This window comes from Ictalurus punctatus, chromosome 12 (genome assembly GCF_001660625.3).
Source record: "Ictalurus punctatus breed USDA103 chromosome 12, Coco_2.0, whole genome shotgun sequence".
NCBI lineage: Eukaryota > Metazoa > Chordata > Actinopteri > Siluriformes > Ictaluridae > Ictalurus > Ictalurus punctatus.
In genome coordinates this window covers 28259976-28287675 of record NC_030427.2, presented here as the reverse complement: position 1 = coordinate 28287675, position 27700 = coordinate 28259976, and the positions used below count along the sequence as shown (strand labels likewise).

At 38.2% G+C, this 27700-nt stretch overlaps 2 protein-coding genes across 4 annotated transcripts; both read right to left on the bottom strand.

The window, feature by feature from the left end:
• Positions 1 to 1973: 1973 nt before the first annotated feature.
• LOC108261435 (class I histocompatibility antigen, F10 alpha chain) lies at positions 1974 to 12858 on the bottom strand. Of its 2 annotated transcripts, XM_053684630.1 has the most exons (6): positions 12710 to 12858; positions 8356 to 8610; positions 5982 to 6269; positions 3744 to 4016; positions 3016 to 3120; positions 1974 to 2820 (listed from the first exon to the last, which is right to left on the bottom strand). In XM_053684630.1, the coding sequence occupies exons 1-6, from the start codon at positions 12789 to 12791 to the stop codon at positions 2798 to 2800; spliced, it is 1026 nt and encodes a 341-aa protein (XP_053540605.1). In that variant the 5' UTR covers positions 12792 to 12858; the 3' UTR covers positions 1974 to 2797. The 2 variants fall into 2 exon arrangements, with proteins under 2 accessions (XP_053540605.1, XP_053540606.1); XM_053684631.1 differs by lacking the exon at positions 5982 to 6269.
• Positions 12859 to 13613: 755 nt separating this feature from the next.
• Positions 13614 to 27064, bottom strand: LOC128634269 (class I histocompatibility antigen, F10 alpha chain). 2 transcript variants are annotated; one of them, XM_053684620.1, is made up of 6 exons: positions 26893 to 27064; positions 22550 to 22804; positions 20175 to 20462; positions 17952 to 18224; positions 14986 to 15090; positions 13614 to 14255 (listed from the first exon to the last, which is right to left on the bottom strand). In XM_053684620.1, exons 1-6 carry the CDS (start codon positions 26972 to 26974, stop codon positions 14242 to 14244), a joined length of 1017 nt encoding a protein of 338 aa, XP_053540595.1. In that variant the 5' UTR covers positions 26975 to 27064; the 3' UTR covers positions 13614 to 14241. The 2 variants fall into 2 exon arrangements, with proteins under 2 accessions (XP_053540595.1, XP_053540594.1); XM_053684619.1 differs by lacking the exons at positions 13614 to 14255; positions 14986 to 15090 and adding exons at positions 16277 to 17026; positions 17222 to 17326.
• Positions 27065 to 27700: the final 636 nt, after the last annotated feature.

Sequence of the window (27700 nt, the reverse complement as noted above, 5' to 3'; positions counted from 1 at the left end):
GCACTGCGGTACGGCTGCTGACTGGTCACGTGACTCTTTTGTTTTCGTTCACTTCCCGCTTGGACACTGAGTTAAGTTTGAGCATGTCTCTGATTTGCCACAGGTGCCCATGGTTTGAGTTAATTAGGTTTGTTAGTTAAACCCCCCGTGTGACTGCGCACATCGCGCAGTATTATAGTTGGTTTGGTTCGGCAAGGAAGTGTAACGGTATAGGCTAAGGTGTAGCATGCTAGCGGTCGTAGCTAGAGGACCAGAGTGTGTATAGTCAGTAGAGACCGCGCTCCCTCTGTTTATCTGTTTATCTGTTTATCTGTTTCTTGTTTAAATAATAGAGTGTGACCTGCACCTGCATCCGCCTCCAGTCTCGTACCGTGACAGGACACAACAGAGAAAACAATTAACGATTAAATTCATAATGTTATTTTTTTTTTAATTAGCCACTGTTTAAAAATAGGTTAAATTAAGTTGTAACAAGTTGATTGATTGATTGAATGAATGATTTAACCAAAAGACAAAGTGATTGGTAAAATAGCAGAATTTACACAGCATTACAAGTCATTGTTATATAGTTAATGTTTGCTTCTTGTGAGCAGAGTCTTGAGAAATGAGAGACAACAATGAGACTTTCTCAATTCTACACCAGTCACTGGTATTAGCCAAACACAAGGGTTTGTTTACTCACCTTTACTTTTTAAGATGCATCTTATTACAAGCCCGACTACAGTGGCGATGAAAACGCAGCCTAGTGTAATCCGAACATAAAGTCTGAAGGGTTTCTCTTCTTTATCTACAAGCAGGTAAATATGAATGTAAAATAGCTAGGTAAAGAATACAGAGGAATGTAGTGTCTATGTGCTATATTATACTGTATATGTAATAAAGCAAAGATTAACAAAAAATAATGAAATTAAACATGTCTACATGAAATCAAATTTACCTAATAATCTTTGAGTCACAAGGTTGTGATGTGAAATCTCTCAACCCGACACCCACCACCAATCACAAAGCACAGACAGCACACTGTTCAAAACTGATGGTTACAAAACATTTGTTAATAACTGAATTGTACTAACTGAAAGAGAATAAATAACATCAAAGCAGCAAATCATGCATTTAATAAACAAGCCATAAAAGCAATACACCGTCAGTAAAACCTCAAAAAGATATCAAAGTAAATACTACATACAATAAAGTACATTGTGTGAATTGAGCAGGTAAGTCTACACAAAACATAAAAACCAAACAAACTATATTAATTGAGGCTTTACTGCCTCCTTATGGCTGAAGTAAAAACAACTGTCAACATTTGGCTGGAAAAATAAAGTCTGGTAAAATCATAGTGCTGATTATTCTTTTCATTATTCTGTTATTTATCTTAAAACATTCAGTAGCTACAGTGAAACTAATAGCACATGTATGTAGTTATGAGAGTACATATGGTTGATTGTTCTTCCAGTGTGTTTGATTAGTTATAATATCCAGAGATTTATTTAAGTCCATCCATCCATCCTCTATACCGCTTATCCTTTTCAGGGTCATGGGGAACCTGGAGCCTATCCCAGGGAGCATCGGCCACAAGGCGGGGTACACCCTGGACAGGGTGCCAATCCATTGCAATGCACAATCACACATTCATACACTACGGACACTTTGTACATGCCAATCCGCCTACCATGCATGTCTTTGGATTGGGGGAGGAAACCGGAGTACCCGGAAGAAACCCCTGTAGCACGGGGAGAACATGCAAACTCCACACACACATGGCCACTGTGGGAATCAAACCCCAGACCCTGGAGGTGTGAGGCGAACATGCTAACCACTAGCCACCATGCGCCACGATTTATTTAAATAATGAAAATATCAAAATTAATTGCTCAGGTCACAATTAAACATGGTGTAAAAGATTCTTAGGATAGTGCTTCACAGGGGGCACATTGCAATGGGGCATCAGTTAAAACACCGTGGAGGCAAAATCCATTTTATAGTTTTATTTCACCAATGTCAGTACATAAACATTCAACAATACATAATCATTCACCAATACCAGTACATAATCATTCATCAATGTCAGTACATAATCATTCACTAATACCAGTACATAATCATTCACTAATACCAGTACATAATCATTCATCAATGTCAGTACATAATCATTCACCAATGTCAGTACATAATCATTCACTAATGCCAGTACATAATCATTCATCAATGTCAGTACATAATCATTCACCAATGTCAGTACATAATCATTCACTAATGCCAGTACATAATCATTCACTAATGCCAGTACATAATCATTCACCAAATATTTTCATCAAAATATTTTTATTTTACTCATTTATTTATTTAAAGTTATATTGTGCCTTGTTGTAAGCCTATACCTGCTGGAATAAAAAAAAATGTTCAGTATTAAATAAATATTTTGAAATTGTAGTTTTTGTAATTGATTTTTTTCTTTGAAAAGCAGGACAAAATAGTAAAAAGCACATTTTGATTATTTAATTTATTCAATGGTGAAAAAAATGGCAAAATAAATGGAAAAAACGTGTTCGGTATTCGACCTTCGGCCAAGTTTTTCATTATATTCGGTTTCGGCTTTGGCCAAGAATTTTCATTTCGGTGCATCCCTAACAAATAGATTTTTTAAAAAGCTTATTTGTGGCTCAGACTGAACCTGAAGTATTCTCATTCTTCTTGAGTGAAGAGGAGATGGGTGCAAATATCAAGGAAGAAACAGCTAGACCTGAGGACATGGGGCTGTAGGAGTTTGAGGTTGATGATAGACAGCTCGATCTTCTCAGGAGACGACAATGAATTGACCTGCAACAACAAAAGCCAAGACCTGAATAAGGTTTTAACATGTACAGTAATTCATTGTGGAAGATTGCAAGTAACTTTATAATTTGTATATTCAGTTTCAGTGTCTTCTGAAAAAGGAAACAAAAGAGAAGCAATGATTTTTAAACTTCCACACCGATCATATGTATCGGCTGATCATTAAGGTACATTGCTCACCTTTATTATAAAAGAAGCCTCGTATTACAAGCCCGACTACAGTGACGATGAAAACGCAGCCTAGTGTAATCCGAACATAAAGTCTGAAGGGTTTCTCTTCTTTACCTACAAGTAAGAAAATGTAAATGTGGTCAGTCTAAGACACAGAAAGAAAATGTCGACTGTACAATAGTTCTTCCAGGGAAAAACACACACACAAATATAGCATCTGTACAATTTACCTGAACATATTATTAAATGAATATAATATAATAAACAAACTGGACAACATCTAACATCATATCCCTGGGAAAAGAGAAATAATATGATAAACGTAGTTACTGTCTACGTAAAGAGATAACAAATATGAAATATCACACACCAGGACAGGATTAGACCAATATCTTTATAACGTCCAGGTGTAATTTACAGTGTAATAATCTTTACTGTATATAGCATATTATCCCAGATTATAGATTTTACTCTAGATCGGATATTAGAATACATCTTGAATATCATGCCTCAGGCCATATAATAAATGTAAAGAAGTAATATCACACCATGAGTCATAAATCACATTCATTATATAAACATGTAATAAATGACATTAGATTATATATTGCATATATAACACAATTCCCTTAATCACTGATTAGAATAAACATGTGATAAAATACCTAAAGTGCAAATTAATTGTGCAAATATTGTTATTTAAGACATAATTGATGTGTAAATGTGTAACTTCATACCCCAGGTGACTGTAATATTTCCCTCTAGGCTGCTGTGATGCACTACACAGCTGTAGCGCTGATCTCCTGTGTTCTCCTCAGGTCTGATCACACTGCTTCTGGTCTGAAACGTGCCATCACCATTAGGCAGCACATCATTTATCTCATCCTTCACCAGCTGTAAATCTGCCCCAATCCACTTCACCTGCACTGCTCTGGGGTAAAATCCAGTCACATGACATGTGAGGATCGTGGAACCAGCGCCCTGCCTCTCGAAAAGCCTGACCTCTGGAGCTAAAAAAAAAACGGTAAAACAAAACCACTTAGACTTCATACATACAGTATTCAGTCTACATTTACATATATACACACACATACATACATACATACATACATACATACATACATACATACATACATACATACATAGGCAAGAAAAAGTATGTGAACCCTTTGGAATTTCATGGTTTTCTGAATAAATTTGTCATAAAATGTGATCTGATCTTCATCCAAGTAAAGGGTATTGACAAATATAATGTGTCTAAAAGAATAACACAAAATAAATTCTGATCTTTCATGTCTTTAGTGAACACACTCATTCAACATTCAAAATGGCAGTGGAAAAAGTAAGTGAACCCTTAGAATTAATAACCGGTTAATAACCGGTTAATAATTAATAACCCCCCCCAGCAGCAATAACCTCAATCAGGTGCTTCCCGTAGCTGTGGATCGGACCTGCACATGGTTCAGGAGGAATTTTAGACCATTCTTCCTGGCAGAACTGCTTTAGCTCGGTCATATTCTTTGGACGTCTCATGTGTATGGCTTTCTTCAAGTCATTCCATGGCGTCTCTACTGGGTTGAGGTCTGGGCTCTGACTCGGCCACTCCAAAAGGTGGATTTTGTTTTTCTGAAGCCGTTCTGTTGTGGTCTTGCTCCGGTGTTTCGGGTCGTTGTCCTGTTGCATCACCCAACTTCTACACAGTTTCAGCTGACGTACAGATATTCTCACATTATCCTGAAGAATTGTCTGATATACTTGGGAATTCATCTTCCCCAAAATGATTGCAAGCTGGCCAGGCCCTGATGCAGCAAAGCAGGCCCAAATCATGATGTTTCCTCCACCATACTTCACGGATGGGATGATGTTTTCATGATGATATGACGTGCCCTTTCTACTCCAGATGTAGTGCTGTGTGGTTTTTCCAAATAGTTCAATCTTAGTTTCATCAGTGCACAAAACATTTTGCCCATACCGCTGTGGAGTGTCAACGTGCTCTTTTGCAAACTTCAGGCGTGCAGCAATGTTCTTTTCAGTAAGCAGTGGCTTCCTTTGTGGTGTCCTGCCGTAGATACCCTGCTTGCTCAATGTTTTACATGTTGTAGACTCATGAACAGAGATGTTGGCCAGTTCCAATGATGCCTTCAGATCTTCGGCTGTCATTCGGGGTTGTTTCTATACCTCATTGATGAGGCTTCATAGTGCGCTTGGTGTCATTTTGACTGGGCGCCCACTTCTTGGAAGAGTAGCAACAGTCCCAAAGTGTCTCCATTAGTAGAATGTTTGCCTAACTGTAGACTGGTGAATTTCTAAAGTCTTTGAAATCACTTTGTGACCCTTGCCAGCTTTATGTAAATCAACAATTCTTGATCGTAGATCCTCTGAAAGCTCTTTTTGGTGAGGCAGGGCTCACATAAGCGTGTGCTTCTTGTGCAGAGCAAACTCCAAAAGTTTGAGGGGTTTGTATCAGTCAAAGTAGCTGTAGTCGACGCGTCCAAACTCATTTTCTTAACGAGACTCCAGATGTGCAAAAAAAAAGCTTTTTTGAGGTCATGAACTCAATGGTTCACATACTTTTTCCACAAGCACTATGAGGTTTTTTTTGGTTGTTCTCAATAAAGACATGAAGGATCAGAATTTTTTTTGTGTTATTCTTTTAGACACATTATATTTGTCAATACCCCTGACTTAGATGAAGATCAGATCACATTTTATGACAAATTTATTCAGAAAACCATGAAATTCCAAAGGGTTCACATACTTTTCCTTGCCACTGTATATATATATATATATATATATATATATATATATATATATATATATATATATATATAGAGAGAGAGAGAGAGAGAGAGAGAGAGAGAGAGAGAGAGAGAGAGAGAGAGAGAGAGAGCTCTGTTAGGAAAAAAATGTAGACACAATTGATGGCGATATTGATGCACAACTTAAGTATTAAATTTCTCGGACACATATCTTACCTTTCTTATTTCTGACACCAGGAGCAAGCTCTAAGAACATCCTAAGGTCGTCAAAACAGGTCTTTTTGTAGAAAGACACCACGGTTTCAAGCCAGATTTTATCCTTCTCCCTAATACTTTTATATATGAGGGCTTGAGGAACAGAAGCGATGAACATCTTACTGTCAATATCTAAACTTAAGAAGTCCTTCCCATTGAAGGCATGGGTTAACGATGACTTGGTGGTGCCATCTGGATAGAGGTCACAGCGACTGTAGCCTTGGTATACGTTAATGTCCGCATGTGAACCTGTAATTCAATACAGAAGAAAGCAGGTCATGTTTAGTGCCCCTGCAATACAGAAGGAAATAAAAGGGCAGATGTTGTCAGTGCGAGTTTGCATCTGTATATATTACTAGAAAACATGATAAATAATGTAATAAAACCATGCTGCTACCTACTGGACATATTTTTAACTACAATATCAAACAAGCTTAAAGTTCTGATTAAATGATGAAATGTTAATCGTCAATTATTGCTATTAGAAGGGTATTCAGATATTTCTCATTAAGAACTATTTAAACGCTGCACGATAGTCAGCTCTTTCGAGACATCCACACGGCACCTACAGAACACACTGCTAATGAGAAACTGACTAGAGCAGACATTTTTAAAACCTCCCATTGAGGCCCACTTTTCAAGCATCATGAGCACAGGATAACATACTGTATTACTAGTGTGAGATGTAGCAGGGCTCTACAGTAACAATTTCTTTTAGGAGCACTTTAATAAATAAAAAGTTTATTTATTTATTAAAGAGATGGGAACGTTAATGTGCCACAATATAACACACAAGTAGGCATGAGAAAACTTGAGTTGGTCAATTATGACAGAATTTAGGAACATAATGTTAGCCATGACATTCATTTACCTTCTGATAAACTACATTTAATATTTGCAGTTAATTTTACAGACTGTATGTAAAAAACCACCGTTAACCTGTTCCACCTTGTAAACAAATACAATAAACATCAATGTTCAGCCTTTGAAGTCTGCTCCTCTTAAATATATTTAAAGCTACACCATTAGACAGAATTTTTGACACAGATTTTTTTTCTGTCATTATTTTAGACACATTATATTTGTCAATACCCCTGACTTAGATGAAGATCAGATCACATTTTATGACAAATTTATTCAGAAAACCATGAAATTCCAAAGGGTTCACATACTTTTTCTTGCCACTGTATATAAATAAATGTACTTTATTCATTTATTTTAGTTTATATTGTGTAAGTGAATGAGAATGTTCCAGCATACTAAGTTCTGTAATGCGTAAAGGTTGGCAGGTCTGATACAGGCTTTTGAAGCGTCATGAAACACTAAACTACATTTTCTGTGATTTTAACAGACTTGTTCGTATCACACATCATAAAAGACAATGTTAGCATCCGTTAATTTTAATAGTAGGAGAAAACTGGTTTATTGAGCTTTTATCCACTATTTTCATCTTCTGGGTTTAAAATCTCGGCCAGTCACACGTCACAGGCAGTGACATGGCAATGTACTATAGTACTTCGATGACCTGTTGGTGTCTCATAATTATTCATGAGCCTGCGTGTTTTTATCCTATGAGAAGATGCTGTCTCTTAATTATTCATGACAGAACGTGGTGCTTTCCTACAGATGTAGTAGATGAGAGAGGCGTTCAAATGGGTCGCAGGTGTTTGTTTCAGTGGTGTAAGAGTCGAGTGTGTTTTCTCGGGACAGCTATGAGAATTGGAGAAATGTCGACTTCGGACTTGCTCATGAAAGCAGTTTGCATCTACACAATGATGCGGTACTCAGTCCCGAGGACTTTTCTATCCCATCAAATGAAGCATGTGTCTAATTTTTAACCATGACAATATTACTTGCCTTTTGAGATAATTAAACCACTTAAAGCTCTGCAGGTCGTCACATGCAAAACTATACAACAAGCGTCCACGTTGAAGGGCCTTTCCCCTTTTATTCGTGAAAAGCTTGAGCCTATTAGCTAGCCACCATTCCGACACTGCTCCCATCGGCGCTGCCTCCGGTTTTATATCACGTTTTCCTCCATAGTCACGCCAAGGGATAATGGTTCAAATAGATAGGGCAGATTCCCTGCCACGCCCACTCCCCCTCCCTTCTTCATACAGCCATCCACGCCCATTTTTCAAAAACATTGAGAGGTAGACTTGAGTTGAAAGAGGGAGGTTTCATGAGCCTTAAAATATTTATTTTTGCTATTTTTTCATCTCACCCTTCACCCAACCTCCAAACCCTGAATATTTCTGGACTAGACAGTGCATGGAATTTAAGATAAAATGCAATTCATTAAACTTTCTATAAGGAAAAGCAAATTGTGAGATACCTGTGAGGTTGAACTGCGATTTGGCTGTTTGAAGTGCTAAAGCCATATTTGCCATGTTGTAGTGTGATTTAAAACTGGCCTCTTTCCAGTATTGCTGACCAGCTGTAGTGTTGAGCCATTCGGGACATGGAGCTGTCGACTTCATGTTGCTGTCATAGTAAAATAGGGTCACATCATTCACAGTGTCACTCTCTGTGTAATGGGGAAGACTGAGGCCTTCAGAGCCAAGGAAATTCCAACTGATAGAATGAATATCTGCAAAATAGAAAGAGAAAGTAGTTATGGATCATCTGAGTTTGCAGATTCGGTCAACTCGGATTCAAAACTCTGGAAAATGTAAATGGGAAAAAAATTGTGCTTTGCCCAAAGGTTTTTCTGCCTATTATATACTTTGACTTACTTATGATATACTATTGATATATAGGTTAAGAAAACAATGTGGGTATTGGTGTCTGTCTACAGAGATCACATTGTGTAAGAAGCTAGTTTAACCAACACACTGATAAAAAAAAAAAGTTAAGCTGTCTAATGGTGTCTACGTAAAACTTTCCTAGGTAAAGTGTGCTTTTCTCATGATTCGATCAAGCTTTTGAATAGTTACATACTGCAACAACAGAATCAATTACGTTTGCAATGGCAAATGACTGTAGCAAAAATTAAAGTAAATGCTATTCAAACTCATTGGATCTGTCAAGATGTTTGAGCCAGGAGACACTTTTAATCCATTATACAATGGACATTTCAAATAGGTAGACAATCAAACCCACTCAGATCAGGTCACAGGGACCGATTCTATTCTCACAGTAAAGATCAATTCATTTTACTGTAGAAAATTAAAGTAACTGCCCGTCAAATTCATTGGATCTGCCAATACAGTGAGGGAAAAAAGCATTTGATCCCCTGCTGATTTTGTACATTTGCCCACTGACAAAGAAATGATCAGTCTATAATTTTAATGGTAGATTTATCTGAACAGTTAGAGACAGAATAACAACAAGAAAATCCAGAAAAACGCATGTCAAAAATGTTATGAATTGATTTGCATTTTAATGAGGGAAATAAGTATTTGACCCCCTCTCAATCAGAAAGATTTCTGGCTCCCAGGTGTCTTTTATACAGGTAACGAGCTGAGATTAGGAGCACACTCTTAAAGGGAGTGCTCCTAATATCAGCTTATTACCTGTATAAAAGACACCTGTCCACAGAAGCAATCAATCAATCAGATTCCAAACTCTCCACCATGGCCAAGACCAAAGAGCTCTCCAAGGATGTCAGGGACAAGATTGTAGACCTACACAAGTCTGGAATGGGCTACAAGACCATTGCCAAGCAGCTTGGTGAGAAGGTGACAACAGTTGGTGCGATTATTCGCAAATGGAAGAAACACAAAAGAACTATCGATCTCCCTCGGCCTGGGGCTCCATGCGAGATCTCACCTCGTGGAGTTGCAACGATCATGAGAACAGTGAGGAATCAGCCCAGAACTACACGGGAGGATCTTGTCAATGATCTCAAGGCAGCTGGGACCATAGTCACCAAGAAAACAATTGGTAATACACTACGCCGTGAAGGACTGAAACCCTGCAGCGCCCGCAAGGTCCCCCTGCTCAAGAAAGCACATATACATGCCTGTCTGAAGTTTGCCAATGAACATCTGAATGATTCAGAGGACAACTGGGTGAAAGTGTTGTGGTCAGATGAGACCAAAATGGAGCTCTTTGGCATCAACTCAACTCGCCGTGTTTGGAGGAGGAGGAATGCTGCCTATGACCCCTGGAACACCATCCCCACCGTCAAACATGGAGGTGGAAACATTATGCTTTGGGGGTGTTTTTCTGCTAAGGGGACAGGACAACTTCACCGCATCAAAGGGACGATGGACGGGGCCATGTTCCGTCAGATCTTGGGTGAGATCCTCCTTCCCTCAGCCAGGGCATTGAAAATGGGTCGTGGATGGGTATTCCAGCATGACAATGACCCAAAACACACGGCCAAGGCAACAAAGGAGTGGCTCAAGAAGAAGCACATTAAGGTCCTGGAGTGGCCTAGCCAGTCTCCAGACCTTAATCCCATAGAAAGTCTGTGGAGGGAGCTGAAGGTTCTAGTTGCCAAACGTCAGCCTCGAAACCTTAATGACTTGGAGAAGATCTGCAAAGAGGAGTGGGACAAAATCCCTCCTGAGATGTGTGCAAACCTGGTGGCCAACTACAAGAAACGTCTGACCTCTGTGATTGCCAATAAGGGTTTTGCCACCGAGTACTAAGTCATGTTTTGCATTTCCCTTATTAAAATGCAAATCAATTTATAACATTTTTGACATGCGTTTTTCTGGATTTTTTTGTTGTTATTCTGTCTCTCACTGTTCAAATAAACCTACCATTAAAATTATAGACTGATCATTTCTTTGTCAGTGGCAAACGTACAAAATCAGCAGGGGATCAAATACTTTTTTCCCCTCACTGTATAATTGTGCCAGGAGGCACTTTTTAATCCATTATAAAATGGACATTTCAAATAGGTAGACAATCAAACCAACTCAGATCAGTTCATATGGACCGACTCTATGCTCACAGTAAAGATCAATTAATGTAACTGTTGATCTTCCAGTATAATTGTGCAAGGAGTAAATTTTTTTTATGGAGATTTAAACGAGCCAGTTCAGGTATTTCATGTGTTCCAGCTCAAGCACACCTGGTGCTTCAGACAACACCAGTTCTGCATATTTGTGCTGTTGTGAGGGATTCTGTTCAGGGGGTTGAATAGTTTTGAGACTGGAGAAGTCATTATTAGCATTTTCAGTTGAATTTGGGGAAACCACTTGAAGCACTCGTCGTGTTGAACGATTTCAGTGGCTTTTGTCTGATTTGTTCACAAAAAGCTGAAAGTCTGTTTGACAGTAAACCTGATTTACAATGGGGGTTGAATAATTTTGATTTCAACTGTATGGGTGAGATGCACCAATAAGGATTAATCATAAATCTAACATTAAATCAAGTTTTATCTAATAATTCTGTTGCACCAAACTTTAAACCTTGTTTAAAAATAAACAGACTTACATTTAAACCATCATTTTAATCCTGGATTTAATCTCACAATAAACCTGTATTAACTATAATCTTGTTGCTCCATCACTTTAAACACAGATTTAAATTTCAGTTAGGGATTACATTTAATCTTGCTATTGAGGAGGATTCAATTGTCAAAATGGCAGCATTTATTTGGTGAATTGGAGAAAATGAAAGAGATCCTTGCAGTAAAATAAGGGACTGTCTCAACCCTGTTGAGTTTTAGGATGGTGCTGAACAAGTACCGATTCAGCAAGGAAACTGATTAGGTAAAATAAAACACAGAACCTGCAATTAGACCTGGCAGTGACCGAATGCAGCCATACCACCCGTGCCCCAGCTTTTAACAGCCTTGCACTTTTGCACTACTGGTTGTTTCCTAATGGTGGATGGGGACCTCTTTGGAGTACATAAATCAACTGTGAGCAGAATTGTTGGAAGAGTATCGGGGCAATTGCAGCCTTGAAAAATCCATTTATAAGATTTTCCCCAACAGGAGAAACATCTGCTGGATTTGATAGAAGAGCTGGTTTTCCAGGAGATATAGAAGCAACTGACCGTACTCGCATTCCCATTCAAACCCAGGTGGAGACAATGGAGAGCTGTTTCACAACACCACTGGTCAGAAATGTGTCCCTCCTCTCCTGTGCTGATCTTTTCTCACTTTCGATTTGAGGATTTTCCAGCAGACTTTCACATTATTAACATCTCACTTGTCTTCAATCCCCACAGAAGCACTGAAATCAGTGGAGAGCTGGACCCAGGAATCTTCTTTCTATTTAATTGTCGTGTTATCTGTCCTTTTGTCTTCGATTTTTGTTCCATATTGCTCCATTAATTGATTTAATAAATATCTCATGGCTTGTAAAATTTGAGCTTCTAACACACTGCGCCATTTTCTCAGTGTCTCTGTTATGTGAATGAGCGGTTAATAACGGCAGTTGTTTTAGCTTCATTCACATTATAAAGTTCACGAGCCCTTTGTAGTCACTCAAGAAAGAAAGAGTTACAATTGTTGCTGTTTAGTTACACTGGAGAATTCAGATATTGCCATGTTTATGAAACGTGCTGTCGCAGTGTGGACACATGAACCGTAGTTCTAATCCCCGATTTATTAATCTGTGTTTAAAGTGAAGTGGTGCAGCACAACTCGATTTAAAATAAAGTCCAGATCAAGAAATCCTAGACTAGCTCTAAACTGTGTTTAGGTGCAACACACCCTTAGGTGCCACATCTTTCCAAAATAGAAAGCTATAATAAAATAAAGTCTCCACAAAAGCAGCACTTACCACAACTCGACTGCTGGAGATGTAAGAACAAGACTAAAGTATGAATAATCGTTGCTTTGTTGATGTTTAGGCGATGTCTCATAGTTTAAGTAGCCTCGAGAAAGTTGATCTGCAGGAGGGTTTCTCTCAAAAGAAAATGATCTGCGCACTTCCACACGGAAGTGATTGTGCACTTGTAGAAACATGACAGCATCAGAGGAAATGGTGCACACACATGCAGTTTTCTCTTGGACTGGTTGCTGCTGTTACTCGTGTTTTGAAAGAGTTATTAATGGTGTGAATTTCTCTCAATGTACTCCATTACAACCCTCCATTATCAAAATGTATTATATGCACTATTTAGTTCTGATAGTTAGTCTGTTTGACTGGTCACTTAAATGGTTTAATTCAAACCTCAATCACTCAAAAACAAACAGGCTTATAAATAATGACAACTGAAATCTCATGGCAATTGTCATTTTAAAAATATGTTCAGTAAGTGGAAAGTTCAGGAATAAAAAGTTCTATTGCTCCAAAAAAAATAAATAAAAAAAACAACAACAAACAAACAAACAAAAAAAACCCAAACAGAATATTATTGTACTTTAATATTTAAATAGTTGGAATATGTTCATAAAGTAAATCTGTAGGCTACTAAGCAGTTCTGTGTAATTAATTTGATAGTTAAAGCGGTCCCTGGCTGCAAAACGTTTGAGAGCCCGTGTGTCAGAATATCTATTTAAATAAATGTAAGAACGAGGTTTTACATACTGCATGGCAATCATAACTGCATTAATGTGAGTCGGACCCTTGTCAAGTTTCAGTCACGTAGAGAAGAGTCAGACACATGTCTTACACTCACTACAACTTCTTACTCTACATCTCTGTTAGATGATCGTCAACATTTATCTAGGGGACACATGTCTGTGAGTGAGGTAAGGCTTTAGTTAGTTTATTGAAGACGTGTAGAATAGAAACACATTGAGAACAAGTGGAAAATACAAATACGTTAACGCAATACATTCTTAATGGCCCTAAAATATCATCCATATGAAGAGAACGACAGAACGAGGATGTAGCTAAAGAGTTTGAATCACTGATTAAATATGACATATATTACCACAGATGTTGTTTATAATCAAAAGCTCTTTATTGAAATGGGTATGAGTGATGATAAGAAATAAAACGGAGTACTGATTTTTGTAGTTCTACTTACATTGTGCATCATCTGCAACACAAACTCCAGACCTGATGTTAGTGTGAGTTACATGTTTAGCATTAGCAGCTTTGATCATTTTTAAATGTGGCGTGCAACATTGCGTATAACTGTGTACTCGGTTCTGTGAGGAACTCTGAGGTCAAAAAGGTGACGAATCAAAACTATATAATCAACTGATTCTGCGAGAACATGCAGGTCTGATAACACTGTGCTCTGACTGAGCCTGAGGTATCGGAGGTAGAAGAAGGACGTTTAAACTGTAATGATGTCAAACAAGAATGTTCTGAATGACTGAAACGGAGAAACTGAATACATCTTCACATGAGAGGTAACTTCAAATCCCAGCATCTGTAAGGACAGGTTACGCCACGGCCAGCAGAGGGCACTGCGGTACGGCTGCTGACTGGTCACGTGACTCTTTTGTTTTCGTTCACTTCCCGCTTGGACACTGAGTTAAGTTTGAGCATCTCTGATTTGCCACAGGTGCCCATGGTTTGAGTTAATTAGGTTTGTTAGTTAAACCCCCCGTGTGACTGCGCACATCGCGCAGTATTATAGTTGGTTTGGTTCGGCAAGGAAGTGTAACGGTATAGGCTAAGGTGTAGCATGCTAGCGGTCGTAGCTAGAGGACCAGAGTGTGTATAGTCAGTAGAGACCGCGCTCCCTCTGTTTATCTGTTTATCTGTTTATCTGTTTATCTGTTTATCTGTTTCTTGTTTAAATAATAGAGTGTGACCTGCACCTGCATCCGCCTCCAGTCTCGTACCGTGACAGGACACAACAGAGAAAACAATTAACGATTAAATTCATAATGTTATTTTTTTTTTAATTAGCCACTGTTTAAAAATAGGTTAAATTAAGTTGTAACAAGTTGATTGATTGATTGAATGAATGATTTAACCAAAAGACAAAGTGATTGGTAAAATAGCAGAATTTACACAGCATTACAAGTCATTGTTATATAGTTAATGTTTGCTTCTTGTGAGCAGAGTCTTGAGAAATGAGAGACAACAATGAGACTTTCTCAATTCTACACCAGTCACTGGTATTAGCCAAACACAAGGGTTTGTTTACTCACCTTTACTTTTTAAGATGCATCTTATTACAAGCCCGACTACAGTGGCGATGAAAACGCAGCCTAGTGTAATCCGAACATAAAGTCTGAAGGGTTTCTCTTCTTTATCTACAAGCAGGTAAATATGAATGTAAAATAGCTAGGTAAAGAATACAGAGGAATGTAGTGTCTATGTGCTATATTATACTGTATATGTAATAAAGCAAAGATTAACAAAAAATAATGAAATTAAACATGTCTACATGAAATCAAATTTACCTAATAATCTTTGAGTCACAAGGTTGTGATGTGAAATCTCTCAACCCGACACCCACCACCAATCACAAAGCACAGACAGCACACTGTTCAAAACTGATGGTTACAAAACATTTGTTAATAACTGAATTGTACTAACTAAAAGAGAATAAATAACATCAAAGCAGCAAATCATGCATTTAATAAACAAGCCATAAAAGCAATACACCGTCAGTAAAAGCTCAAAAAGATATCAAAGTAAATACTACATACAATAAAGTACATTGTGTGAATTGAGCAGGTAAGTCTACACAAAGCATAAAAACCAAACAAACTATATTAATTGAGGCTTTACTGCCTCCTTATGGCTGAAGTAAAAACAACTGTCAACATTTGGCTGGAAAAATAAAGTCTGGTAAAATCATAGTGCTGATTATTCTTTTCATTATTCTGTTATTTATCTTAAAACATTCAGTAGCTACAGTGAAACTAATAGCACATGTATGTAGTTATGAGAGTACATATGGTTGATTGTTCTTCCAGTGTGTTTGATTAGTTATAATATCCAGAGATTTATTTAAGTCCATCCATCCATCCTCTATACCGCTTATCCTTTTCAGGGTCATGGGGAACCTGGAGCCTATCCCAGGGAGCATCGGCCACAAGGCGGGGTACACCCTGGACAGGGTGCCAATCCATTGCAATGCACAATCACACATTCATACACTACGGACACTTTGTACATGCCAATCCGCCTACCATGCATGTCTTTGGATTGGGGGAGGAAACCGGAGTACCCGGAAGAAACCCCTGTAGCACGGGGAGAACATGCAAACTCCACACACACATGGCCACTGTGGGAATCAAACCCCAGACCCTGGAGGTGTGAGGCGAACATGCTAACCACTAGCCACCATGCGCCACGATTTATTTAAATAATGAAAATATCAAAATTAATTGCTCAGGTCACAATTAAACATGGTGTAAAAGATTCTTAGGATAGTGCTTCACAGGGGGCACATTGCAATGGGGCATCAGTTAAAACACCGTGGAGGCAAAATCCATTTTATAGTTTTATTTCACCAATGTCAGTACATAAACATTCAACAATACATAATCATTCACCAATACCAGTACATAATCATTCATCAATGTCAGTACATAATCATTCACTAATACCAGTACATAATCATTCACTAATACCAGTACATAATCATTCATCAATGTCAGTACATAATCATTCACCAATGTCAGTACATAATCATTCACTAATGCCAGTACATAATCATTCACCAAATATTTTCATCAAAATATTTTTATTTTACTCATTTATTTATTTAAAGTTATATTGTGCCTTGTTGTAAGCCTATACCTGCTGGAATAAAAAAAATGTTCAGTATTAAATAAATATTTTGAAATTGTAGTTTTTGTAATTGATTTTTTTCTTTGAAAAGCAGGACAAAATAGTAAAAAGCACATTTTGATTATTTAATTTATTCAATGGTGAAAAAAATGGCAAAATAAATGGAAAAAACGTGTTCGGTATTCGACCTTCGGCCAAGTTTTTCATTATATTCGGTTTCGGCTTTGGCCAAGAATTTTCATTTCGGTGCATCCCTAACAAATAGATTTTTTAAAAAGCTTATTTGTGGCTCAGACTGAACCTGAAGTATTCTCATTCTTCTTGAGTGAAGAGGAGATGGGTGCAAATATCAAGGAAGAAACAGCTAGACCTGAGGACATGGGGCTGTAGGAGTTTGAGGTTGATGATAGACAGCTCGATCTTCTCAAGAGACGACAATGAATTGACCTGCAACAACAAAAGCTAAGACCTGAATAAGGTTTTAACATGTACAGTAATTCATTGTGGAAGATTGCAAGTAACTTTATAATTTGTATATTCAGTTTCAGTGTCTTCTGAAAAAGGAAACAAAAGAGAAGCAATGATTTTTAAACTTCCACACCGATCATATGTATCGGCTGATCATTAGGATACATTGCTCACCTTTATTATAAAAGAAGCCTCGTATTACAAGCCCGACTACAGTGACGATGAAAACGCAGCCTAGTGTAATCCGAACATAAAGTCTGAAGGGTTTCTCTTCTTTACCTACAAGTAAGAAAATGTAAATGTGGTCAGTCTAAGACACAGAAAGAAAATGTCTACTGTACAACAGTTCTTCCAGGGAAAAACACACACACACAAATATAGCAGCTGTACAATTTACCTGAACATATTATTAAATGAATATAATATAATAAACAAACTGGACAACATCTAACATCATATCCCTGGGAAAAGAGAAATAATATGATAAACGTAGTTACTGTCTACGTAAAGAGATAACAAATATGAAATATCACACACCAGGACAGGATTAGACCAATATCTTTATAACGTCCAGGTGTAATTTACAGTGTAATAATCTTTACTGTATATAGCACATTATCCCAGATTATAGATTTTACTCTAGATCGGATATTAGAATACATCTTGAATATCACGCCTCAGGCCATATAATAAATGTAAAGAAGTAATATCACACCATGAGTCATAAATCACATTCATTATATAAACATGTAATAAATGACATTAGATTATATATTACATATATAACACAATTCCCTTAATCACTGATTAGAATAAACATGTGATAAAATACCTAAAGTGCAAATTAATTGTGCAAATATTGTTATTTAAGACATAATTGATGTGTAAATGTGTAACTTCATACCCCAGGTGACTGTAATATTTCCCTCTAGGCTGCTGTGATGCACTACACAGCTGTAGCGCTGATCTCCTGTGTTCTCCTCAGGTCTGATCACACTGCTTCTGGTCTGAAACGTGCCATCACCATTAGGCAGCACATGATTCATCTCGTCATCCACCAGCTGTAAATCTGCCCCAATCCACTTCACCTGCACTGCTCTGGGGTAAAATCCAGTCACATGACATGTGAGGATCGTGGAACCAGCGCTCTGCCTCTCGAAAAGCCTGACCTGTGGAGCTACACAAAAACAGTAAAACAAAACCACTTAGGCTTCATACATACAGTATTCAGTCTACATTTACATATATACACACACATACATACATACATACATACATACATACATACATACATACATACATAGGCAAAAAAAAGTATGTGAACCCTTTGGAATTTCATGGTTTTCTGAATAAATTTGTCATAAAATGTGATCTGATCTTCATCCAAGTAAAGGGTATTGACAAATATAATGTGTCTAAAAGAATAACACAAAATAAATTCTGATCTTTCATGTCTTTAGTGAACACACTCATTCAACATTCAAAATGGCAGTGGAAAAAGTAAGTGAACCCTTAGAATTAATAACCGGTTAATAACCGGTTAATAATTAATAACCCCCCCCAGCAGCAATAACCTCAATCAGGTGCTTCCCGTAGCTGTGGATCGGACCTGCACATGGTTCAGGAGGAATTTTAGACCATTCTTCCTGGCAGAACTGCTTTAGCTCGGTCATATTCTTTGGACGTCTCATGTGTATGGCTTTCTTCAAGTCATTCCATGGCGTCTCTACTGGGTTGAGGTCTGGGCTCTGACTCGGCCACTCCAAAAGGTGGATTTTGTTTTTCTGAAGCCGTTCTGTTGTGGTCTTGCTCCGGTGTTTCGGGTCGTTGTCCTGTTGCATCACCCAACTTCTACACAGTTTCAGCTGACGTACAGATATTCTCACATTATCCTGAAGAATTGTCTGATATACTTGGGAATTCATCTTCCCCAAAATGATTGCAAGCTGGCCAGGCCCTGATGCAGCAAAGCAGGCCCAAATCATGATGTTTCCTCCACCATACTTCACGGATGGGATGATGTTTTCATGATGATATGACGTGCCCTTTCTACACCAGATGTAGTGCTGTGTAGTTTTTCCAAATAGTTCAATCTTAGTTTCATCAGTGCACAAAACATTTTGCCCATACCGCTGTGGAGTGTCAACGTGCTCTTTTGCAAACTTCAGGCGTGCAGCAATGTTCTTTTCAGTAAGCAGTGGCTTCCTTTGTGGTGTCCTGCCGTAGATACCCTGCTTGCTCAATGTTTTACGTGTTGTAGACTCATGAACAGAGATATTAGCCAGTTCCAATGATGCCTTCAGATCTTCGGCTGTCATTCGGGGTTGTTTCTATACCTCATTGATGAGGCTTCATAGTGCGCTTGGTGTCATTTTGACTGGGCGCCCACTTCTTGGAAGAGTAGCAACAGTCCCAAAGTGTCTCCATTAGTAGAATGTTTGCCTAACTGTAGACTGGTGAATTTCTAAAGTCTTTGAAATCACTTTGTGACCCTTGCCAGCTTTATGTAAATCAACAATTCTTGATCGTAGATCCTCTGAAAGCTCTTTTTGGTGAGGCAGGGCTCACATAAGCGTGTGCTTCTTGTGCAGAGCAAACTCCAAAAGTTTGAGGGGTTTGTATCAGTCAAAGTAGCTGTAGTCGACACGTCCAAACTCATTTTCTTAACGAGACTCCAGATGTGCAAAAAAAAAGCTTTTTTGAGGTCATGAACTCAATGGTTCACATACTTTTTCCACAAGCACTATGAGGTTTTTTTTGGTTGTTCTCAATAAAGACATGAAGGATCAGAATTTTTTTTGTGTTATTCTTTTAGACACATTATATTTGTCAATACCCCTGACTTAGATGAAGATCAGATCACATTTTATGACAAATTTATTCAGAAAACCATGAAATTCCAAAGGGTTCACATACTTTTCCTTGCCACTGTATATATATATATATATATATATATATATATATATATATATATATATATATATATATATATATATATATATATATAGAGAGAGAGAGAGAGAGAGAGAGAGAGAGAGAGAGCTCTGTTAGGAAAAAAATGTAGACACAATTGATGGCGATATTGATGCACAACTTAAGTATTAAATTTCTCGGACACATATCTTACCTTTCTTATTTCTGACACCAGGAGCAAGCTCTAAGAACATCCTAAGGTCGTCAAAACAGGTCTTTTTGTAGAAAGACACCACGGTTTCAAGCCAGATTTTATCCTTCTCCCTAATACTTTTATATATGAGGGCTTGAGGAACAGAAGCGATGAACGTCTTGCTGTCTGTATCTAAACTTAAGAAGTCCTTCCCATTGAAGGCATGGGTTAACGATGACTTGGTGGTGCCATCTGGATAGAGGTCACAGCGACTGTAGCCTTGGTATACGTTAATGTCCGCATGTGAACCTGTAATTCAATACAGAAGAAAGCAGGTCATGTTTAGTGCCCCTGCAATACAGAAGGAAATAAAAGGGCAGATGTTGTCAGTGCGAGTTTGCATCTGTATATATTACTAGAAAACATGATAAATAATGTAATAAAACCATGCTGCTACCTACTGGACATATTTTTAACTACAATATCAAACAAGCTTAAAGTTCTGATTAAATGATGAAATGTTAATCGTCAATTATTGCTCTTAGAAGTGTATTCAGATATTTCTCACATAAGAACTATTTAAACGCTGCACGATAGTCAGCTCTATCGAGACATCCACACGGCACCTACAGAACACACTGCTAATGAGAAACTGACTAGAGCAGACATTTTAAAAACCTCCCATTGAGGCCCACTTTTCAAGCATCAAGAGCACAGGATAACATACTGTATTACTAGTGTGAGATGTAGCAGGGCTCTACAGTAACAATTTCTTTTAGGAGCACTTTAATAAATAAAAAGTTTATTTATTTATTAAAGAGATGGGAACGTTAATGTGCCACAATATAACACACAAGTAGGCATGAGAAAACTTGAGTTGGTCAATTATGACAGAATTTAGGAACATAATGTTAGCCATGACATTCATTTACCTTCTGATAAACTACATTTAATATTTGCAGTTAATTTTACAGACTGTATGTAAAAAACCACCGTTAACCTGTTCCACCTTGTAAACAAATACAATAAACATCAATGTTCAGCCTTTGAAGTCTGCTCCTGTTAAATATATTTAAAGCTACACCATTAGACAGAATTTTTGACACAGATTTTTTTTCTGTCATTATTTTAGACACATTATATTTGTCAATACCCCTGACTTAGATGAAGATCAGATCACATTTTATGACAAATTTATTCAGAAAACCATGAAATTCCAAAGGGTTCACATACTTTTTCTTGCCACTGTATATAAATAAATGTACTTTATTCATTTATTTTAGTTTATATTGTGTAAGTGAGTGAGAATGTTCCAGCATACTAAGTGCTGAAATGCGTAAAGGTTGGCAGGTCTGATACAGGCTTTTGAAGCGTCATGAAACACTAAACTACATTTTCTGTGATTTTAACAGACTTGTTCGTATCACACATCATAAAAGACAATGTTAGCATCCGTTAATTTTAATAGTAGGAGAAAACTGGTTTATTGAGCTTTTATCCACTATTTTCATCTTCTGGGTTTAAAATCTCGGCCAGTCACACGTCACAGGCAGTGACATGGCAATGTACTATAGTACTTCGATGACCTGTTGGTGTCTCATAATTATTCATGAGCCTGCGTGTTTTTATCCTATGAGAAGATGCTGTCTCTTAATTATTCATGACAGAACGTGGTGCTTTCCTACAGATGTAGTAGATGAGAGAGGCGTTCAAATGGGTCGCAGGTGTTTGTTTCAGTGGTGTAAGAGTCGAGTGTGTTTTCTCGGGAGAGCTACGAGAATTGGAGAAATGTCGACTTCGGACTTGCTCATGAAAGCAGTTTGCATCTACACAATGATGCGGTACTCAGTCCCGAGGACTTTTCTATCCCATCAAATGAAGCATGTGTCTAATTTTTAACCATGACAATATTACTTGCCTTTTGAGATAATTAAACCACTTAAAGCTCTGCAGGTCGTCACATGCAAAACTATACAACAAGCGTCCACGTTGAAGGGCCTTTCCCCTTTTATTCGTGAAAAGCTTGAGCCTATTAGATAGCCACCATTCCGACACTGCTCCCATCGGCGCTGCCTCCGGTTTTATATCACGTTTTCCTCCATAGTCACGCCAAGGGATAATGGTTCAAATAGATAGGGCAGATTCCCTGCCACGCCCACTCCCCCTCCCTTCTTCATACAGCCATCCACGCCCATTTTTCAAAAACATTGAGAGGTAGACTTGAGTTGAAAGAGGGAGGTTTCATGAGCCTTAAAATATTTATTTTTGCTATTTTTTCATCTCACCCTTCACCCAACCTCCAAACCCTGAATATTTCTGGACTAGACAGTGCATGGAATTTAAGATAAAATGCAATTCATTAAACTTTCTATAAGGAAAAGCAAATTGTGAGATACCTGTGAGGTTGAACTGCGATTTGGCTGTTTGAAGTGCTAAAGCCATATTTGCCATGTTGTAGTGTGATTTAAAACTGGCCTCTTTCCAGTATTGCTGACCAGCTGTAGTGTTGAGCCATTCGGGACATGGAGCTGTCGACTTCATGTTGCTGTCATAGTAAAATAGGGTCACATCATTCACAGTGTCACTCTCTGTGTAATGGGGAAGACTGAGGCCTTCAGAGCCAAGGAAATTCCAACTGATAGAATGAATATCTGCAAAATAGAAAGAGAAAGTAGTTATGGATCATCTGAGTTTGCAGATTCGGTCAACTCGGATTCAAAACTCTGGAAAATGTAAATGGGAAAAAAATTGTGCTTTGCCCAAAGGTTTTTCTGCCTATTATATACTTTGACTTACTTATGATATACTATTGATATATAGGTTAAGAAAACAATGTGGGTATTGGTGTCTGTCTACAGAGATCACATTGTGTAAGAAGCTAGTTTAACCAACACACTGATAAAAAAAAAAAGTTAAGCTGTCTAATGGTGTCTACGTAAAACTTTCCTAGGTAAAGTGTGCTTTTCTCATGATTCGATCAAGCTTTTGGATAGTTACATACTGCAACAACAGAATCAATTACGTTTGCAATGGCAAATGACTGTAGCAAAAATTAAAGTAAATGCTGTTCAAACTCATTGGATCTGTCAAGATGTTTGAGCCAGGAGACACTTTTAATCCATTATACAATGGACATTTCAAATAGGTAGACAATCAAACCCACTCAGATCAGGTCACAGGGACCGATTCTATTCTCACAGTAAAGATCAATTCATTTTACTGTAGAAAATTAAAGTAACTGCCCGTCAAATTCATTGGATCTGCCAATACAGTGAGGGAAAAAAGCATTTGATCCCCTGCTGATTTTGTACATTTGCCCACTGACAAAGAAATGATCAGTCTATAATTTTAATGGTAGATTTATCTGAACAGAATAACAACAAGAAAATCCAGAAAAACGCACGTCAAAAATGTTATGAATTGATTTGCATTTTAATGAGGGAAATAAGTATTTGACCCCCTCTCAATCAGAAAGATTTCTGGCTCCCAGGTGTCTTTTATACAGGTAACGAGCTGAGATTAGGAGCACACTCTTAAAGGGAGTGCTCCTAATATCAGCTTATTACCTGTATAAAAGACACCTGTTCACAGAAGCAATCAATCAATCAGATTCCAAACTCTCCACCATGGCCAAGACCAAAGAGCTCTCCAAGGATGTCAGGGACAAGATTGTAGACCTACACAAGTCTGGAATGGGCTACAAGACCATTGCCAAGCAGCTTGGTGAGAAGGTGACAACAGTTGGTGCGATTATTCGCAAATGGAAGAAACACAAAAGAACTATCGATCTCCCTCGGCCTGGGGCTCCATGCGAGATCTCACCTCGTGGAGTTGCAACGATCATGAGAACAGTGAGGAATCAGCCCAGAACTACACGGGAGGATCTTGTCAATGATCTCAAGGCAGCTGGGACCATAGTCACCAAGAAAACAATTGGTAATACACTACGCCGTGAAGGACTGAAACCCTGCAGCGCCCGCAAGGTCCCCCTGCTCAAGAAAGCACATATACATGCCTGTCTGAAGTTTGCCAATGAACATCTGAATGATTCAGAGGACAACTGGGTGAAAGTGTTGTGGTCAGATGAGACCAAAATGGAGCTCTTTGGCATCAACTCAACTCGCCGTGTTTGGAGGAGGAGGAATGCTGCCTATGACCCCAAGAACACCATCCCCACCGTCAAACATGGAGGTGGAAACATTATGCTTTGGGGGTGTTTTTCTGCTAAGGGGACAGGACAACTTCACCGCATCAAAGGGACGATGGACGGGGCCATGTTCCGTCAGATCTTGGGTGAGATCCTCCTTCCCTCAGCCAGGGCATTGAAAATGGGTCGTGGATGGGTATTCCAGCATGACAATGACCCAAAACACACGGCCAAGGCAACAAAGGAGTGGCTCAAGAAGAAGCACATTAAGGTCCTGGAGTGGCCTAGCCAGTCTCCAGACCTTAATCCCATAGAAAGTCTGTGGAGGGAGCTGAAGGTTCTAGTTGCCAAACGTCAGCCTCGAAACCTTAATGACTTGGAGAAGATCTGCAAAGAGGAGTGGGACAAAATCCCTCCTGAGATGTGTGCAAACCTGGTGGCCAACTACAAGAAACGTCTGACCTCTGTGATTGCCAACAAGGGTTTTGCCACCGAGTACTAAGTCATGTTTTGCATTTCCCTCATTAAAATGCAAATCAATTTATAACATTTTTGACATGCGTTTTTCTGGATTTTTTTGTTGTTATTCTGTCTCTCACTGTTCAAATAAATCTACCATTAAAATTATAGACTGATCATTTCTTTGTCAGTGGCAAACGTACAAAATCAGCAGGGGATCAAATACTTTTTTCCCCTCACTGTATAATTGTGCCAGGAGGCACTTTTTAATCCATTATAAAATGGACATTTCAAATAGGTAGACAATCAAACCAACTCAGATCAGTTCATATGGACCGACTCTATGCTCACAGTAAAGATCAATTAATGTAACTGTTGATCTTCCAGTATAATTGTGCAAGGAGTAAATTTTTTTTATGGAGATTTAAACGAGCCAGTTCAGGTATTTCATGTGTTCCAGCTCAAGCACACCTGGTGCTTCAGACAACACCAGTTCTGCATATTTGTGCTGTTGTGAGGGATTCTGTTCAGGGGGTTGAATAGTTTTGAGACTGGAGAAGTCATTATTAGCATTTTCAGTTGAATTTGGGGAAACCACTTGAAGCACTCGTCGTGTTGAACGATTTCAATTGCTTTTGTCTGATTTGTTCACAAAAAGCTGAAAGTCTGTTTGACAGTAAACCTGATTTACAATGGGAGTTGAATAATTTTGATTTCAACTGTATGGGTGGGATGCACCAATAAGGATTAATCTTAAATCTAGATTAAATCAAGTTTTATCTAATAATTCTGTTGCACCAAACTTTAAACCTTGTTTAAAAATAAACAGACTTACATTTAAACCATCACTGTAATCCTGGATTTAATCTCACAATAAACCTGGATTAACTATAATCTTGTTGCTCCATCACTTTAAACTCAGATTTAAATTTCAGTTATGGATTAAATTTAATCTTGCTATTGAGGAGGTTTAAATTGTCAAAATGGCAGCACTTATTTGGTGGATTGGAGAAAATGAAAGAGATCCTTGCAGTAAAATAAGGGACTGTCTCAACCCTGTTGAGTTTTAGGATGGGGCTGAACAAGTACCGATTCAGCACGGAAACTGATTAGGTAAAATAAAACACAGAACCTGCAGTTAGACCTGGCAGTGACCGAATGCAGCCATACCACCCGTGCCCCAGCTTTTAACAGCCTTGCACTTTTGCACTACTGGTTGTTTCCTAATGGTGGATGGAGACCTCTTTGGAGTACATAAATCAACTGTGAGCAGAATTGTTGGAAGAGTATCGGGGCAATTGCAGCCTTGAAAAATCCATTTATAAGATTTTCCCCAACAGGAGAAACATCTGTTGGATTTGATAGAAGAGCTGGTTTTCCAGGAGTTATAGGAGCATGTGACGGTACTCGCATTCCCATTCAAACCCAGGTGGAGACAATGGAGAGCTGTTTCACAACACCACTGGTCAGAAATGTGTCCCTCCTCTCCTGTGCTGATCTTTTCTCACTTTCGATTTGAGGATTTTCCAGCAGACTTTCACATTATTAACATCTCACTTGTCTTTAATCCCCACAGAAGCACTGAAATCAGCGGAGAGCTGGACCCAGGAATCTTCTTTCTATTTAATTGTCGTGTTATCTGTCCTTTTGTCTTCGATTTTTGTTCCATATTGCTCCATTAATTGATTTAATAAATGTCTCATGGCTTGTAAAATTTGAGCTTCTAACACACTGCGCCATTTTCTCAGTGTCTCTGTTATATGAAAGAGCGGTTAATAACGGCAGTTGTTTTAGCTTCATTCACATTATAAAGTTCACGAGCCCTTTGTAGTCACTCAAGAAAGAAAGAGTTACAATTGTTGCTGTTTAGTTACACTGGAGAATTCAGATATTGCCATGTTTATGAAACGTGCTGTCGCAGTGTGGACACATGAACCGTAGTTCTAATCCCCGATTTATTAATCTGTGTTTAAAGTGAAGTGGTGCAGCACAACTCGATTTAAAATAAAGTCCAGATCAAGAAATCCTAGACTGGCTCTAAACTGTGTTTAGGTGCAACACACCCTTAGGTGCCACATCTTTCCAAAATAGAAAGCTATAATAAAATAAAGTCTCCACAAAAGCAGCACTTACCACAACTCGACTGCTGGAGATGTAAGAACAAGACTAAAGTATGAATAATCGTTGCTTTGTTGATGTTTAGGCGATGTCTCATAGTTTAAGTAGCCTCAAGAAAGTTGATCTGCAGGAGGGTTTCTCTCAAAAGAAAATGATCTGCGCACTTCCACACGGAAGTGATTGTGCACTTGTAGAAACATGACAGCATCAGAGGAAATGGTGCACACACATGCAGTTTTCTCTTGGACTGGTTGCTGCTGTTACTCGTGTTTTGAAAGAGTTATTAATGGTGTGAATTTCTCTCAATGCACTCCATTACAACCCTCCATTATCTAAATGTATTATATGTACTATTTAGTTCTGATAGTTAGTCTGTTTGACTGGTCACTTAAATGGAATGGGTTTAATTCAAACCTCAATCACTCAAAAACAAACAGGCTTATAAATAATGACAACTGAAATCTCATGGCAATTGTCATTTTAAAAATATGTTCAGTAAGTGGAAAGTTCAGGAATAAAAAGTTCTATTGCTCCAAAAAAAATAAATAAAAAAAACAACAACAAACAAACAAACAAAAAAAACCCAAACAGAATATTATTGTACTTTAATATTTAAATAGTTGGGATATGTTCATAAAGTAAATCTGTAGGCTACTAAGCAGTTCTGTGTAATTAATTTGATAGTTAAAGCGGTCCCTGGCTGCAAAACGTTTGAGAGCCCGTGTGTCAGAATATCTATTTAAATAAATGTAAGAACGAGGTTTTACATACTGCATGGCAATCATAACTGCATTAATGTGAGTCGGACCCTTGTCCAGTTTCA

What these genes read in the sequence shown, in the direction of transcription:
- LOC108261435 (XM_053684630.1), bottom strand. Translation starts at nt 12,791, where the DNA reads ATGAGACATCGCCTAAACATCAACAAAGCAACGATTATTCATACTTTA. An exon ending in ATCGCAGTTCAACCTCACAG is followed by an intron (nt 6,270 to 8,355) that starts GTATCTCACAAT and finishes ATTGAATTACAG; the next exon opens with GTTCACATGCGGACATTAAC. An exon ending in AGGCTTCTTTTATAATAAAG is followed by an intron (nt 2,821 to 3,015) that starts GTGAGCAATGTA and finishes TTGTTGTTGCAG; the next exon opens with GTCAATTCATTGTCGTCTCC.
- LOC128634269 (XM_053684619.1), bottom strand. Translation starts at nt 26,974, where the DNA reads ATGAGACATCGCCTAAACATCAACAAAGCAACGATTATTCATACTTTA. An exon ending in ATCGCAGTTCAACCTCACAG is followed by an intron (nt 20,463 to 22,549) that starts GTATCTCACAAT and finishes ATTGAATTACAG; the next exon opens with GTTCACATGCGGACATTAAC. An exon ending in TGGTGTCAGAAATAAGAAAG is followed by an intron (nt 18,225 to 20,174) that starts GTAAGATATGTG and finishes GTTTTTGTGTAG; the next exon opens with CTCCACAGGTCAGGCTTTTC.